Consider the following 17,074-nt stretch of genomic DNA (forward strand, 5'->3'; position numbering starts at 1 on the left):
ACCAGTGGGACTGCACCCTGTGGTTGGGGTGGGAGTGAGTGGGGGGGGGGGAGTTACCAGGGGGGAACCAGTGGGACTGCACCCTGTGGTTGGTGTGGGAGTGAGTGGGGGGGGGGAGGTGAGTTACCGGGGGGGAACCAGTGGGACTGCACCCTGTGGTTGGGGTGGGAGTGTGTGGGGGGGGGGAGGTGAGTTACCTGGGGGGAACCAGTGGGACTGCACCCTGTGGTTGGTGTGGGAGTGAGTGGGGGGGGGAGGTGAGTTACCGGGGGGGGGAACCAGTGGGACTGCACCCTGTGGTTGGGGTGGGAGTGTGTGGGGGGGGGGAGGTGAGTTACCTGGGGGAACCAGTGGGACTGCACCCTGTGGTTGGGGTGGGAGTGTGTGGGGGGGGAGGTGAGTTACCTGGGGGGAACCAGTGGGACTGCACCCTGTGGTTGGTGTGGAGTGAGTGGGGGGGGAGGTGAGTTACCGGGGGGAACCAGTGGGACTGCACCCTGTGGTTGGGGTGGGAGTGTGTGGGGGGGGGAGGTGAGTTACCTGGGGGGAACCAGTGGGACTGCACCCTGTGGTTGGAGTCCTTGTTGGGAGACCCCGTCTGGTCCTTCTCCGTCACCACCTCGAAGTTCAGGATGAACATGATGACGGCTCCACCCTCGTTCTTCACCGGAACCACGTCCACATGACACGTGAAGCAGCTCCCTGCGGGGAGAAGAAGCGGAGTGAGGGAGCAGCACCACAGGGCATGTACCCTACTACAGTATCCAGAGGGTGTGTAACTTATACAGTGCCGTATCACGGTGCTCAGACACAGAGGGTGGCCATGGGGGTGACTCTGCGAGGAGGGAGAGGAGAGAGAAGGGAGAAGGGAGAGGAGAGAGAAGGGAGAGGAGAGAGAAGGGAGAGGAGAGAGAAGGGAGAGGAGAGAGAAGGGAGAGAAGGGAGAGAAGGGAGAGGAGAGAGAGAGGAGGGAGAGGGAGAGGAGGGAGAGGAGGAGAGGAGAGGAGAGAGGAGGAGAGAGGAGAGGAGAGGAGGAGGGAGAGGAGGAGAGAGAGAGAGGGAGAGAAGAGAGGGAGAGGAGAGGAAGGGAGAGGAGGAGAGGAGGGAGAGGAGGGTGAGAGGAGGGAGAGGAGAGAGAATGAGAGGAAGGAGGGAGATAGGAGGGAGAGGAGGGAGAGAGGAGGAGAGGAGAGGAGGGAGGGGAGAGGAGGGAATTGATACAAAGTGACATTTGCCGTTTTGTTTAGAGATCTCTTATAGATAATTGCTAACGAATGTGACAATCTCGCGATATTTACTGCATGAAAGTGCGCGGAGCTTCGGAGATTCCGCACGTAACGCGTCCCCATAGTACATTAGCGCGCTGGGCAGGATTAACTCTTTAGCAAGCAGGACATCTAGTGGTCACACTGGGGTATTACATCTCCTTTGTATTAATCACAAGCAGCCACTGAACTGAGTTTTCCTATTCCTGGGGGGACAGGATCGCAGGAGCCACGGGGGGCCGAGCTTCAGCACGGGGGACCGAGCTTCAGCACGGGGGACCGAGCTTCAGCACGGGGGACCGCGCTTCAGCACAGGGGCCCGGGACAGGCCCGGCTGTGCAGCACTCACGTGGTGTATATTTCCCGGTTATATATACTCAGTCTGCCTGTACAGGGGGCTCCGCTTCTCGGCGTTCCGCTCATTCGGCGTTTCCCAACGTACACCCACATTCATTGGGTTCGGCGCTTGTTCCGTTTTTCCGGAGATTTTCAGCATGACGCGGTCAGTAGCTGAGTATCCGGCTGTCGCTAAGCAGCAGTTTTAGCGCGTGCGCAACTCCTCGTCAGATGCCATTTGTCAGCGAAAGTCCGTTTACAGCTCTGCGTCTGTGTTTTCAAAAGTACAATACAGGACAGTACAGTAGGGCCGCGCCTTACAGCGTCTTCCGCCTTACGGCGTCTTCCGCCTTACGGCGTCTTCCGCCTTACGGCGTCTTCCGCCTTACAGCGTCTTCGCCTTACGGCGTCTTCCGCCTTACGGCGTCTTCCGCCTTACGACGTCTTCCGCCTTACGGCGATTTCCGCCTTACGGCGACTTCCGCCTTACAGTGACTTCCGCCTTACAGCGATTTCCGCCTTACAGCGATTTCCGCCTTACAGCGATTTCCGCCTTACGGCGATTTCCGCCTTACGGTGATTTCCGCCTTACGGCGATTTCCGCCTTACGGTGATTTCCGCCTTACAGCGATTTCCGCCTTACGGTGATTTCCGCCTTACAGCGATTTCCGCTTTACGGTGATTTCCGCCTTACAGCGATTTCCGCCTTACGGTGATTTCCGCCTTACAATGACTTCCGCCTTACGGTGATTTCCGCCTTACGGCGATTTCCGCTTTACGGTGATTTCCGCCTTACAGCGAATTCCGCTTTGCGGTGATTTCCGCTTTGCGGCGGCGGCCTGGATCCCGCCGTATGACCCGGCCCGGCTGTACCTTTATTCTATTATTCTCTGCGTGCGGTGCAGTAAATGTGAGAGATTGCTCCTCGGTATTTTTCGGTTTGCACAGATTACCAATGCTCACCCATTTATTTGTACATAGGGTTTTATTATACACTGTGTATTACATGTAAGTACAGTAGTAAATTCGCCTTTATATTACACTATGCAAGTTGGATGACACATTGCATGTATCTCGGTCGCGCCCCCTGTATATCCGTTCTGTCAGAATAGAAATCCAGGACTAGTGCTGTTGGTTTTTTTTATCTTTCTGAAGGACCATAATGGGTTAAAACAGTAATGTGCTGCTGGTTAGAAAGCGTTCCTCACCCCCACCCCACCCACTCCTCTCCCCTACCCCACCTGCTCCTCTCCCCTACCCCACCCGCTCCTCACCCGCTCCTCCTCTCCCCTACCCCACCTGCTCCTCACCCCCACCCCACCCGCTCCTCCTCTCCCCTACCCCACCTGCTCCTCACCCCCACCCCACCCGCTCCTCACCCCCACCCCACCCGCTCCTCTCCCCTACCCCACCCGCTCCTCACCCCCACTACACCCGCTCCTCCTCTCCCCTACCCCACCTGCTCCTCACCCCCACCCCACCCGCTCCTCACCCCCACCCCACCCGCTCCTCTCCCCTACCCCACCCGCTCCTCACCCCCACTACACCCGCTCCTCCTCTCCCCTACCCCACCTGCTCCTCACCCCCCACCCCACCCACTCCTCTCCCCTACCCCACCTGCTCCTCTCCCCTACCCCACCCGCTCCTCACCCGCTCCTCCTCTCCCCTACCCCACCTGCTCCTCACCCCCACCCCACCCGCTCCTCACCCCCACCCCACCCCGCTCCTCTCCCCTACCCCACCCGCTCCTCACCCCCACTACACCCGCTCCTCCTCTCCCCTACCCCACCTGCTCCTCACCCCCACCCCACCCACTCCTCTCCCCTACCCCACCTGCTCCTCTCCCCTACCCCACCTGCTCCTCTCCCCTACCCCACCCGCTCCTCACCCGCTCCTCCTCTCCCCTACCCCACCTGCTCCTCACCCCCACCCCACCCGCTCCTCACCCCCACCCCACCCGCTCCTCACCCCCACCCCACCCGCTCCTCACCCCCACTACACCCGCTCCTCCTCTCCCCTACCCCACCTGCTCCTCACCCCCACCCCACCCGCTCCTCTCCCCTACCCCACCTGCTCCTCTCCCCTACCCCACCCGCTCCTCACCCCCACTACACCCGCTCCTCCTCTCCCCTACACCACCTGCTCCTCACCCCCACCCCACCCACTCCTCACCCCACTCCACCCGCTCCTCCTCTCCCCTACCCCACCCGCTCCTCACCCCTACCCCACCCGCTCCTCATGCCCACCACCCGCTCCTCTTCTCCCCTACCCCACCTGCTCCTCACCCCTACCCCACCTGCTTCTCACCCCTACCCCACCCCGCTCCTCACCCCTAACCCACCCGCTCCTTACTCCTACCCCACCCGCTCCTCACCCATACCCCACCCGCTCCTCACCCCTACCCCACCCGCTCCTCACCCTACCCCACCCGCTCCTCACCCCTACCCCACCCGCTCCTCACCCCTACCCCACCCGCTCCTCACCCCTACCCCACCCGCTCCTCACCCCTACCCCACCCGCTCCTCACCCCTACCCCACCAGCTCCTCTCCCCTACCCCACCCCGCTCCTCCCCCCTACCCCACCGCTCCTCACCCCTACCCCACCCGCTCCTCACCCCTACCCCACCCGCTCCTCACCCCTACCCCACCCGCTCCTCTCCCCTACCCCACCCGCTCCTCCCCCCTACCCCACCGCTCCTCACCCCTAACCCACCCGCTCCTCACCCTTAACCCACCCGCTCCTCACCCCTACCCCACCCGCTCCTCACCCCTACCCCACCCGCTCCTCACCCCTACCCACCCGCTCCTCACCCCTACCCCACCCGCTCCTCTCCCCTACCCCACCCGCTCCTCTCCCCTACCCCACCCGCTCCTCACCCCTACCCCACCCGCTCCTCACCCCTACCCCACCCGCTCCTTACCCCTACCACATGCAGCACTTATCATCTGATATCTGACTCCAAAAGACTGTTCATGGTCCCAAGGCTCAACAAAGTATCTGGCCGCTCCTCCTTCTCTTACCGTGCACCCCAAAACAGGAACAGTCTACGGAGACTCTCATATCCACCACCAGTCTAAGTGCTTCCATAACTAAGGCTGTCACACATTTTAATCTGGTCTGTAACTGTTACATGCGCCTATAATATATATTATCTGTAACTGTTACATACGCCCATAATATATATTATCTGTAACTGTTACATACGCCTATAACATATATTATCTGTAACTGTTACATACGCCTATAATATATATTATCTGTAACTGTTACATACGCCTATAATATATATTATCTGTAACTGTTACATACGCCTATAATATATATTATCTGTAACTGTTACATGCGCCTATAATATATATTACCTGTAACTGTTACATACGCCTATAATATATATTATCTGTAACTGTTTCATACGCCTATAATATATATTACCTGTAACTGTTACATACGCCTATAATATATATTATCTGTAACTGTTACATACGCCCATAATATATATTATCTGTAACTGTTACATACGCCTATAATATATATTATATGTAACTGCTACATACGCCTATAATATATATCTGTAACTGTTACATACGCCTATAATATATATTACCTGTAACTGTTACATACGCCTATAATATATATTACCTGTAACTGTTACTGTACATGCGCCTATAATATATATTACCTGTAACTGTTACATACGCCTATAATATATATTACCTGTAACTGTGCATGCAATGTCTTGTATATAATGTATAACTTGCTCACTTAATGTAACTGTATTTGTAACCATGTATTATTTGTCATATTAACTCTGTACCCAGGACATACGGAACTACGAGCGGTAACTCTTACTGTATTACTGCCTGTTAACACATTGTATAAATAAATTAATTGTCTAATAAATAAGTGTCCTGGACACTTTTCAATTGTCCCCCATGGAAATTGGAGCAATGTTTCCTTTGTGGGAATTGAACATATTTCTATCCCTTTGTGTGGGCGACATAGGGTTAATGTTGCTTATTATGAGGCTTATTGGGTATATCCTTGGAAAACCCGTACCCGACCCCCAATACCCGACCCCAATATGGCTCAATACTTAATGGGACCGCAGACATATTTATAATAGTTTATACTTTTTTTTATTACTTGTAGTGATTATAAGTTATATTTATATAACAACTGCATACATGGCAAATAATATAGCTTATCGAAATGGGATCATTTGGGACTAAACTGATTCCTTGGATCCAATGTATCGAATCCTTAAGTATATTTTATATTTTACTTCCCTGTTCTTTTGACATTAAGTGGAGATATTTGTGCAGGTTTGTATTGTGCGGACATCTTATGCTTTCCCCGCGATAACCGGTACAAATGTGTATCGCATTCATGGATTTTACTCCTTGATAAAGCACGAAACGCGTTGGGGATTGTGTGCGTGTCCTTTTTTAACCAAACGATTTGTTTTGATGGCTTTTCTAGCCCGGCGCACGTTGGCTGATCACAGCTGCTTCTTCCCTTTCTCTTGGTATCGGGTGTTAGGAAGTGGAAACATATTTTTGGAGATAAGATTGTAACTTGGCAGGTTCCGCAGACTCGGGGATGTTTTGAATCTGTAGATGTGTTTGATTTATTTCTGTTCTCAGACCTCCCGCCTGGTATAGAGATCAGAGAGAGTTCTGTAACGTTACTCAGAAGTCATTCTGCTCCCCCGCTAAAATGTGTGTGTGTGTGTATGTATGTGTATGTGTATATGTAGGGGTATATGTATGTGTATGTGTATATGTAGGGGTATATGTATGTGTATGTGTATATCTCTATCTCTATCTTATTTTCTATTTCAGTGACTCCTCCCTCAATCTGATTTACATCTCTTTGTAGGTTTCATTGAAAGCGTTTATTGTAGAATGAAAATCCTTAGAGGTTTTAAGGCCAGTGAAAAATTTCTTAATATAATCTCAAGTTAACGTTTGAGGTGCCGGGACAGGGGGGTTTCCACCGGAGGCCCCGCGAGATGCCCCGAGGCCCCCGCGAGACGCCCCGTGAGACGCCCCATCAACCCAGCTCAACTTCAGTGCTGGAACCAAAGTGAACATACAGAGGTAACACGTGTAATTTTAATGTAAATCTTTCATGTCGGGTGTTTCATATATCAATAAAATAATCTCGGTAAGCGACGGGTGTCCCGGCTTCCTCAGTGTCCTGCGCCTCTCTGCGGCCGCGTGGTCACCTCCTGTGATGTCATGTACAGTATGACGCTGCCGGTGACCGCAGGAGGGGGGTTGAAAAGGGCGGGATTTTGACATAAAGTGGGGTTTTCCCCGACATCCCCCAGACCACCGGGAGAGACTTAAGAGCGAGATTGTAAAGCATTAGTAACAATCTCGGGGTTTGCAACTTTGTATCGCACAAGAGACAACGACACGAGGTCACAGTCGTAGTAACACAAGACAGATCCGCCCCCGGGCCGTGGAATCCGTGGATCGGACACTACAGATCCGCCCCTGGGCCGTGGGACCCGCGGATCGGACACTACAGATCCGCCCCCGGGCCGTGGAACCCGCGGATCGGACTCTACGGATCCGCCCCCGGGACGTGGAATCCGTGGATCGGACACTACAGATCCGCCCCTGGGCCGTGGGACCCGCGGATCGGACTCTACAGATCCGCCCCCGGGCCGTGGAACCCGCGGATCGGACTCTACGGATCCGCCCCCGGGACGTGGAACCCGCGGATCGGACACTACAGATCCGCCCCCGGGCCGTGGAACCCGCGGATCGGACACTACAGATCCGCCCCCGGGCCATGGGATCCACGGATCGGACTCTACAGATCCGCCCCGGGCCGTGGAACCCGCGGATCGGACACTACAGATCCGCCCCCCGGGCCGTGGGACCCGCGGATCGGACTCTACAGATCCGCCCCCGGGCCGTGGGACCCGCGGATCGGACTCTACAGATCCGCCCCCAGGCCGTGGAACCCGCGGATCGGACTCTACAGATCCGCCCCCGGCCGTGGGACCCGCGGATCGGACTCTACAGATCCGCCCCCGGGCCGTGGAACCCACGGATCGGACACTACAGACCCGCACCCGGGCCGTGGAACCCGCGGATCGGACACTACAGATCCGCCCCTGGGCCGTGGGATCCGTGGATCGGACACTACAGATCCGCCCCCGGGCCGTGGAACCCGCGGATCGGACACTACAGATCCGCCCCCGGGCCGTGGGACCCGCGGATCGGGCTCTACAGATCCGCCCCCGGGCCGTGGAACCCGCGGATCGGACTCTACAGATCCGTCCCCGGGCCGTGGAGCCCGCGGATCGGGCTCTACAGATCCGCCCCCGGGCCGTGGAACCCAGGGATCGGACTCTACAGATCCGCCCCCGGGCCGTGGGATCCGTGGATCGGACTCTACAGATCCGCCCCCGGGCCGTGGGACCCGCGGATCGGACTCTACAGATCCGCCCCCGGGCCGTGGGACCCACGGATCGGACTCTACAGATCCGCCCCCGGGCCGTGGAACCCGCAGATCAGACACTACAGATCCGCCCCCGGGCCGTGGCACCCGCGGATCGGACGCTACAGATCCGCCCCCGGGCCGTGGAACCCGCGGATCAGACGCTACAGATCCGCCCCCGGGCCGTGGAACCCCGCGGATCGGACGCTACAGATCCGCCCCCGGGCCGTGGAACCCGCGGATCGGACTCTACAGATCCGCCCCCGGGCCGTGGAACCCGCGGATCGGACTCTACAGATCCGCCCGCGGGCCGTGGAACCCGCGGATCGGACACTACAGATCCGCCCCCGGGCCATGGAACCCGCGGATCGGACGCTACAGATCCGCCCCCGGGCCATGGAACCCGCGGATCGGACGCTACAGATCCGCCCCCGGGCCGTGGAACCCGCGGATCGGACTCTACAGATCCGCCCCCGGGCCGTGGAACCCGCGGATCGGACACTACAGATCCGCCCCCGGGCCGTGGGATCCACGGATCGGAATCTACAGATCCGGCCCCGGGCCGTGGGACCCGCGGATCGGACTCTACAGATCCGCCCCCGGGCCGTGGGATCCACGGATCGGACTCTACAGATCCGCCCCCGGGCCGTGGAACCCGCGGATCGGACACTACAGATCCGCCCCCGGGCCGTGGGACCCGCGGATCGGACACTACAGATCCGCCCCCGGGCCGTGGAACCCGTGGATCGGACACTACAGATCCGCCCCCGGGCCGTGGGATCCGCGTATCGGACACTACAGATCCGCCCCCGGGCCGTGGAACCCGCGGATCGGACACTACAGATCCGCCCCCGGGCCGTGGAACCCGCGGATCGGACACTACAGATCCGCCCCCGGGCCGTGGGATCCACGGATCGGACTCTACAGATCCGCCCCCGGGCCGTGGAACCCGCGGATCGGACGCTACAGATCCGCCCCCGGGCCGTGGAACCCGCGGATCGGACTCTACAGATCCGCCCCCGGGCCGTGGAACCCGCGGATCGGACACTACAGATCCGCCCCCGGGCCGTGGGATCCACGGATCGGAATCTACAGATCCGGCCCCGGGCCGTGGGACCCGCGGATCGGACTCTACAGATCCGCCCCCGGGCCGTGGGATCCACGGATCGGACTCTACAGATCCGCCCCCGGGCCGTGGAACCCGCGGATCGGACACTACAGATCCGCCCCCGGGCCGTGGGACCCGCGGATCGGACACTACAGATCCGCCCCCGGGCCGTGGAACCCGTGGATCGGACACTACAGATCCGCCCCCGGGCCGTGGGATCCGCGTATCGGACACTACAGATCCGCCCCCGGGCCGTGGAACCCGCGGATCGGACACTACAGATCCGCCCCCGGGCCGTGGAACCCGCGGATCGGACACTACAGATCCGCCCCCGGGCCGTGGGATCCACGGATCGGACTCTACAGATCCGCCCCCGGGCCGTGGGACCCGCGGATCGGACTCTACAGATACGCCCCCGGGCCGTGGGATCCGCGGATCGGACACTACAGATCCGCCCCCGGGCCGTGGAACCCGCGGATCAGACACTACAGATCCGCCCCCGGGCCGTGGAACCAGCGGATCGGACACTACAGATCCACCCCCGGGCCGTGGAACCCGCGGATCGGACGCTACAGATCCGCCCCCGGGCCGTGGAACCCGCGGATCGGACACTACAGATCCGCCTCCGGGCCGTGGCACCCGCGGATCGGACACTACAGATCCGCCCCCGGGCTGTGGAACCCGCGGATCGGACACTACAGATCCGCCCCCGGGCCGTGGAACCCGCGGATCGGACACTACAGATCCGCCCCCGGGCCGTGGAACCCGCGGATCAGACACTACAGATCCGCCCCCGGGCCGTGGAACCAGCGGATCGGACACTACAGATCCACCCCCGGGCCGTGGAACCCGCGGATCGGACGCTACAGATCCGCCCCCGGGCCGTGGAACCCGCGGATCGGACGCTACAGATCCGCCCCCGGGCCGTGGAACCCGCGGATCGGACACTACAGATCCGCCCCCGGGCCATGGAACCCGCGGATCGGACACTACAGATCCGCCCCCGGGCCGTGGAACCCGCGGATCGGACTCTACAGATCCGCCCCCGGGCCGTGGGATCCGCGGATCGGACTCTACAGATCCGCCCCCGGGCCGTGGGATCCGCGTATCGGACACTACAGATCCGCCCCCGGGCCGTGGGATCCGCGGATCGGACACTACAGATCCGCCCCCGGGCCGTGGAACCCGCGGATCGGACTCTACAGATCCGCCCCCGGGCCGTGGAACCCGCAGATCGGACACTACAGATCCGCCCCCGGGCCGTGGGACCCGCGGATCGGACACTACAGATCCGCCCCCGGGCCGTGGGACCCGCGGATCGGACTCTACAGATCCGCCCCCGGGCCGTGGAACCCGCGGATCGGACTCTACAGATCCGCCCCCGGGCCGTGGGACCCACGGATCGGACTCTACAGATCCGCCCCCGGGCCGTGGAACCCGCAGATCGGACACTACAGATCCGCCCCCGGGCCGTGGCACCCGCGGATCGGACGCTACAGATCCGCCCCCGGGCCGTGGAACCCGCGGATCAGACGCTACAGATCCGCCCCCGGGCCGTGGAACCCGCGGATCGGACGCTACAGATCCGCCCCCGGGCCGTGGAACCCGCGGATCGGACTCTACAGATCCGCCCCCGGGCCGTGGAACCCGCGGATCGGACTCTACAGATCCGCCCCCGGGCCGTGGAACCCGCGGATCGGACGCTACAGATCCGCCCCCGGGCCATGGAACCCGCGTATCGGACGCTACAGATCTGCCCCCGGGCCATGGAACCCGCGGATCGGACGCTACAGATCCGCCCCCGGGCCGTGGAACCCGCGGATCGGACTCTACAGATCCGCCCCGGGCCGTGGAACCCGCGGATCGGACACTACAGATCCGCCCCCGGGCCGTGGGATCCACGGATCGGAATCTACAGATCCGGCCCCGGGCCGTGGGACCCGCGGATCGGACTCTACAGATCCGCCCCCGGGCCGTGGGATCCACGGATCGGACTCTACAGATCCGCCCCCGGGCCGTGGAACCCGCGGATCGGACACTACAGATCCGCCCCCGGGCCGTGGAACCCGCGGATCGGACACTACAGATCCGCCCCCGGGCCGTGGGACCCGCGGATCGGACACTACAGATCCGCCCCCGGGCCGTGGGATCCGCGTATCGGACACTACAGATCCGCCCCCGGGCCGTGGAACCCGCGGATCGGACACTACAGATCCGCCCCCGGGCCGTGGAACCCGCGGATCGGACACTACAGATCCGCCCCCGGGCCGTGGAACCCACGGATCGGACACTACAGATCCGCCCCCGGGCCGTGGGACCCGCGGATCGGACTCTACAGATATGCCCCCGGGCCGTGGGATCCGCGGATCGGACACTACAGATCCGCCCCCGGGCCGTGGAACCCGCGGATCAGACACTACAGATCCGCCCCCGGGCCGTGGAACCAGCGGATCGGACACTACAGATCCACCCCCGGGCCGTGGAACCCGCGGATCGGACGCTACAGATCCGCCCCCGGGCCGTGGAACCCGCGGATCGGACACTACAGATCCGCCTCCGGGCCGTGGCACCCGCGGATCGGACACTACAGATCCGCCCCCGGGCTGTGGAACCCGCGGATCGGACACTACAGATCCGCCCCCGGGCCGTGGAACCCGCGGATCGGACACTACAGATCCGCCCCCGGGCCGTGGAACCCGCGGATCAGACACTACAGATCCGCCCCCGGGCCGTGGAACCAGCGGATCGGACACTACAGATCCACCCCCGGGCCGTGGAACCCGCGGATCGGACGCTACAGATCCGCCCCCGGGCCGTGGAACCCGCGGATCGGACGCTACAGATCCGCCCCCGGGCCGTGGAACCCGCGGATCGGACACTACAGATCCGCCCCCGGGCCATGGAACCCGCGGATCGGACACTACAGATCCGCCCCCGGGCCGTGGAACCCGCGGATCGGACTCTACAGATCCGCCCCCGGGCCGTGGGATCCGCGGATCGGACTCTACAGATCCGCCCCCGGGCCGTGGGATCCGCGGATCGGACACTACAGATCCGCCCCCGGGCCGTGGGATCCGCGGATCGGACACTACAGATCCGCCCCCGGGCCGTGGAACCCGCGGATCGGACTCTACAGATCCGCCCCCGGGCCGTGGAACCCGCAGATCGGACACTACAGATCTGCCCCCGGGCCGTGGGACCCGCGGATCGGACACTACAGATCCGCCCCCGGGCCGTGGGACCCGCGGATCGGACTCTACAGATCCGCCCCCGGGCCGTGGAACCCGCGGATCGGACGCTACAGATCCGTCCCCGGGCCGTGGGATCCACGGATCGGACACTACAGATCCGCCCCCGGGCCGTGGGACCCGCGGATCGGACTCTACAGATCCGCCCCCGGGCCGTGGAACCCGCGGATCGGACGCTACAGATCCGCCCCCGGGCCGTGGCACCCGCGGATCGGACTCTACAGATCCGCCCCCGGGCCGTGGGACCCGCGGATCGGACGCTACAGATCCGCCCCCGGGCCGTGGCACCCGCGGATCGGACTCTACAGATCCGCCCCCGGGCCGTGGAACCCGCGGATCGGACTCTACAGATCCGCCCCCGGGCCGTGGAACCCGCGGATCGGACTCTACAGATCCGCCCCCGGGCCGTGGAACCCGCGAATCGGACTCTACAGATCCGCCCCCGGGCCGTGGAACCCGCGGATCGGACTCTACAGATCCGCCCCCGGGCCGTGGAACCCGCGGATCGGACACTACAGATCCGCCCCCGGGCCGTGGAATCCGCGGATCGGACCCTACAGATCCGCCCCCGGGCCGTGGAACCCGCGGATCGGACACTACAGATCCGCCCCCGGGCCGTGGAACCCGCGGATCGGACTCTACAGATCCGCCCCCGGGCCGTGGAACCCGCGGATCGGACTCTACAGATCCGCCCCCGGGCCGTGGAACCCGCAGATCGGACACTACAGATCTGCCCCCGGGCCGTGGAACCCGCGGATCGGACACTACAGATCCGCCCCCGGGCCGTGGAACCCGCGGATCGGACACTACAGATCCGCCCCCGGGCCGTGGGACCCGCGGATCGGACTCTACAGATCCGCCCCCGGGCCGTGGGACCCGCGGATCGGACTCTACAGATCCGCCCCCGGGCCGTGGAACCCGCGGATCGGACTCTACAGATCCGCCCCCGGGCCGTGGGACCCGCGGATCGGACTCTACAGATCCGCCCCCGGGCCGTGGAACCCACGGATCGGACACTACAGACCCGCCCCCGGGCCGTGGAACCCGCGGATCGGACACTACAGATCCGCCCCCGGGCCGTGGGATCCGTGGATCGGACACTACAGATCCGCCCCCGGGCCGTGGAACCCGCGGATCGGACACTACAGATCCGCCCCCGGGCCGTGGGACCCGCGGATCGGGCTCTACAGATCCGCCCCCGGGCCGTGGAACCCGCGGATCGGATTCTACAGATCCGTCCCCGGGCCGTGGAGCCCGCGGATCGGGCTCTACAGATCCGCCCCCGGGCCGTGGAACCCAGGGATCGGACTCTACAGATCCGCCCCCGGGCCGTGGGATCCGTGGATCGGACTCTACAGATCCGCCCCCGGGCCGTGGGACCCGCGGATCGGACTCTACAGATCCGCCCCCGGGCCGTGGGACCCACGGATCGGACTCTACAGATCCGCCCCCGGGCCGTGGAACCCGCAGATCGGACACTACAGATCCGCCCCCGGGCCGTGGCACCCGCGGATCGGACGCTACAGATCCGCCCCCGGGCCGTGGAACCCGCGGATCAGACGCTACAGATCCGCCCCCGGGCCGTGGAACCCGCGGATCGGACGCTACAGATCCGCCCCCGGGCCGTGGAACCCGCGGATCGGACTCTACAGATCCGCCCCCGGGCCGTGGAACCCGCGGATCGGACTCTACAGATCCGCCCCCGGGCCGTGGAACCCGCGGATCGGACGCTACAGATCCGCCCCCGGGCCATGGAACCCGCGGATCGGACGCTACAGATCCGCCCCCGGGCCGTGGAACCCGCGGATCGGACGCTACAGATCCGCCCCCGGGCCGTGGAACCCGCGGATCGGACTCTACAGATCCGCCCCCGGGCCGTGGAACCCGCGGATCGGACACTACAGATCCGCCCCCGGGCCGTGGGATCCACGGATCGGACTCTACAGATCCGGCCCCGGGCCGTGGGACCCGCGGATCGGACTCTACAGATCCGCCCCCGGGCCGTGGGATCCGCGGATCGGACACTACAGATCCGCCCCCGGGCTGTGGCACCCGCGGATCGGACACTACAGATCCGCCTCCGGGCCGTGGCACCCGCGGATCGGACACTACAGATCCGCCCCCGGGCTGTGGAACCCGCGGATCGGACACTACAGATCCGCCCCCGGGCCGTGGAACCCGCGGATCGGACACTACAGTTCCGCCCCCGGGCCGTGGAACCCGCGGATCAGACACTACAGATCCGCCCCCGGGCCGTGGAACCAGCGGATCGGACACTACAGATCCGCCCCCGGGCCGTGGAACCCACGGATCGGACGCTACAGATCCGCCCCCGGGCCGTGGAACCCGCGGATCGGACGCTACAGATCCGCCCCCGGGCCGTGGAACCCGCGGATCGGACACTACAGATCCGCCCCCGGGCCATGGAACCCGCGGATCGGACACTACAGATCCGCCCCCGGGCCGTGGAACCCGCGGATCGGACTCTACAGATCCGCCCCCGGGCCGTGGAACCCGCGGATCGGACGCTACAGATCCGCCCCCGGGCCGTGGAACCCGCGGATCGGACTCTACAGATCCGCCCCCGGGCCGTGGAACCCGCGGATCGGACTCTACAGATCCGCCCCCGGGCCGTGGAACCCGCGGATCGGACGCTACAGATCCGCCCCCGGGCCATGGAACCCGCGGATCGGACGCTACAGATCCGCCCCCGGGCCGTGGAACCCGCGGATCGGACGCTACAGATCCGCCCCCGGGCCGTGGAACCCGCGGATCGGACTCTACAGATCCGCCCCCGGGCCGTGGAACCCGCGGATCGGACACTACAGATCCGCCCCCGGGCCGCGGGATCCACGGATCGGACTCTACAGATCCGCCCCCGGGCCGTGGGACCCGCGGATCGGACTCTACAGATCCGCCCCCGGGCCGTGGGATCCGCGGATCGGACACTACAGATCCGCCCCCGGGCCGTGGCACCCGCGGATCGGACACTACAGATCCGCCTCCGGGCCGTGGCACCCGCGGATCGGACACTACAGATCCGCCCCCGGGCTGTGGAACCCGCGGATCGGACACTACAGATCCGCCCCCGGGCCGTGGAACCCGCGGATCGGACACTACAGTTCCGCCCCCGGGCCGTGGAACCCGCGGATCAGACACTACAGATCCGCCCCCGGGCCGTGGAACCAGCGGATCGGACACTACAGATCCGCCCCCGGGCCGTGGAACCCGCGGATCGGACGCTACAGATCCGCCCCCGGGCCGTGGAACCCGCGGATCGGACGCTACAGATCCGCCCCCGGGCCGTGGAACCCGCGGATCGGACACTACAGATCCGCCCCCGGGCCATGGAACCCGCGGATCGGACACTACAGATCCGCCCCCGGGCCGTGGAACCCGCGGATCGGACTCTACAGATCCGCCCCCGGGCCGTGGGATCCGCGGATCGGACTCTACAGATCCGCCCCCGGGCCGTGGGATCCACGGATCGGACACTACAGATCCGCCCCCGGGCCGTGGAACCCGCGGATCGGACACTACAGATCCGCCCCCGGGCCGTGGAACCCGCGGATCGGACGCTACAGATCCGCCCCCCGGCCGTGGGATCCGCGGATCGGACTCTACAGATCCGCCTCCGGGCCGTGGGATCCGCGGATCGGACACTACAGATCCGCCCCCGGGCCGTGGAACCCGCAGATCGGACACTACAGATCCGCCCCCGGGCCGTGGGACCCGCGGATCGGACACTACAGATCCGCCCCCGGGCCGTGGGACCCACGGATCGGACTCTACAGATCCGCCCCCGGGCCGTGGAGCCCGCGGATCGGACGCTACAGATCCGTCCCCGGGCCGTGGGATCCACGGATCGGACACTACAGATCCGCCCCCGGGCCGTGGGACCCGCGGATCGGACTCTACAGATCCGCCCCCGGGCCGTGGAACCCGCGGATCGGACGCTACAGATCCGCCCCCGGGCCGTGGCACCCGCGGATCGGACTCTACAGATCCGCCCCCGGGCCGTGGAACCCGCGGATCGGACTCTACAGATCCGCCCCCGGGCCGTGGAACCCGCGGATCGGACTCTACAGATCCGCCCCCGGGCCGTGGAACCCGCGAATCGGACTCTACAGATCCGCCCCCGGGCCGTGGAACCCGCGGATCGGACTCTACAGATCCGCCCCCGGGCCGTGGAACCCGCGGATCGGACACTACAGATCCGCCCCCGGGCCGTGGAACCCGCGGATCGGACTCTACAGATCCGCCCCCGGGCCGTGGAACCCGCGGATCGGACTCTACAGATCCGCCCCCGGGCCGTGGAACCCGCAGATCGGACACTACAGATCTGCCCCCGGGCCGTGGAATCCGCGGATCGGACCCTACAGATCCGCCCCCGGGCCGTGGAACCCGCGGATCGGACACTACAGATCCGCCCCCGGGCCGTGGAACCCGCGGATCGGACTCTACAGATCCGCCCCCGGGCCGTGGAACCCGCGGATCGGACTCTACAGATCCGCCCCCGGGCCGTGGAACCCGCAGATCGGACACTACAGATCTGCCCCCGGGCCGTGGAACCCGCGGATCGGACACTACAGATCCGCCCCCGGGCCGTGGAACCCGCGGATTGGACTCTACAGATCTGCCCCCGGGCCGTGGAACCCGC

The 17,074-nt window shown here is 64.1% G+C and overlaps 1 protein-coding gene across 1 annotated transcript in view; it reads right to left on the bottom strand.

Annotated features, from left to right (window-relative positions):
• LOC142483354 (voltage-gated inwardly rectifying potassium channel KCNH2-like) overlaps nt 1-17,074 on the bottom strand; it is a 151,055-nt gene that overhangs the window by 31,260 nt on the left and 102,721 nt on the right. The window contains exon 3 of the mRNA XM_075583436.1: nt 541-702. Coding sequence (XP_075439551.1) covers nt 541-702 — 162 coding nt within the window. The remainder of the gene's footprint in view (nt 1-540; nt 703-17,074) is intronic.

Source organism: Ascaphus truei, unplaced genomic scaffold (genome assembly GCF_040206685.1).
Source record: "Ascaphus truei isolate aAscTru1 unplaced genomic scaffold, aAscTru1.hap1 HAP1_SCAFFOLD_322, whole genome shotgun sequence".
Classification (NCBI taxonomy): domain Eukaryota; kingdom Metazoa; phylum Chordata; class Amphibia; order Anura; family Ascaphidae; genus Ascaphus; species Ascaphus truei.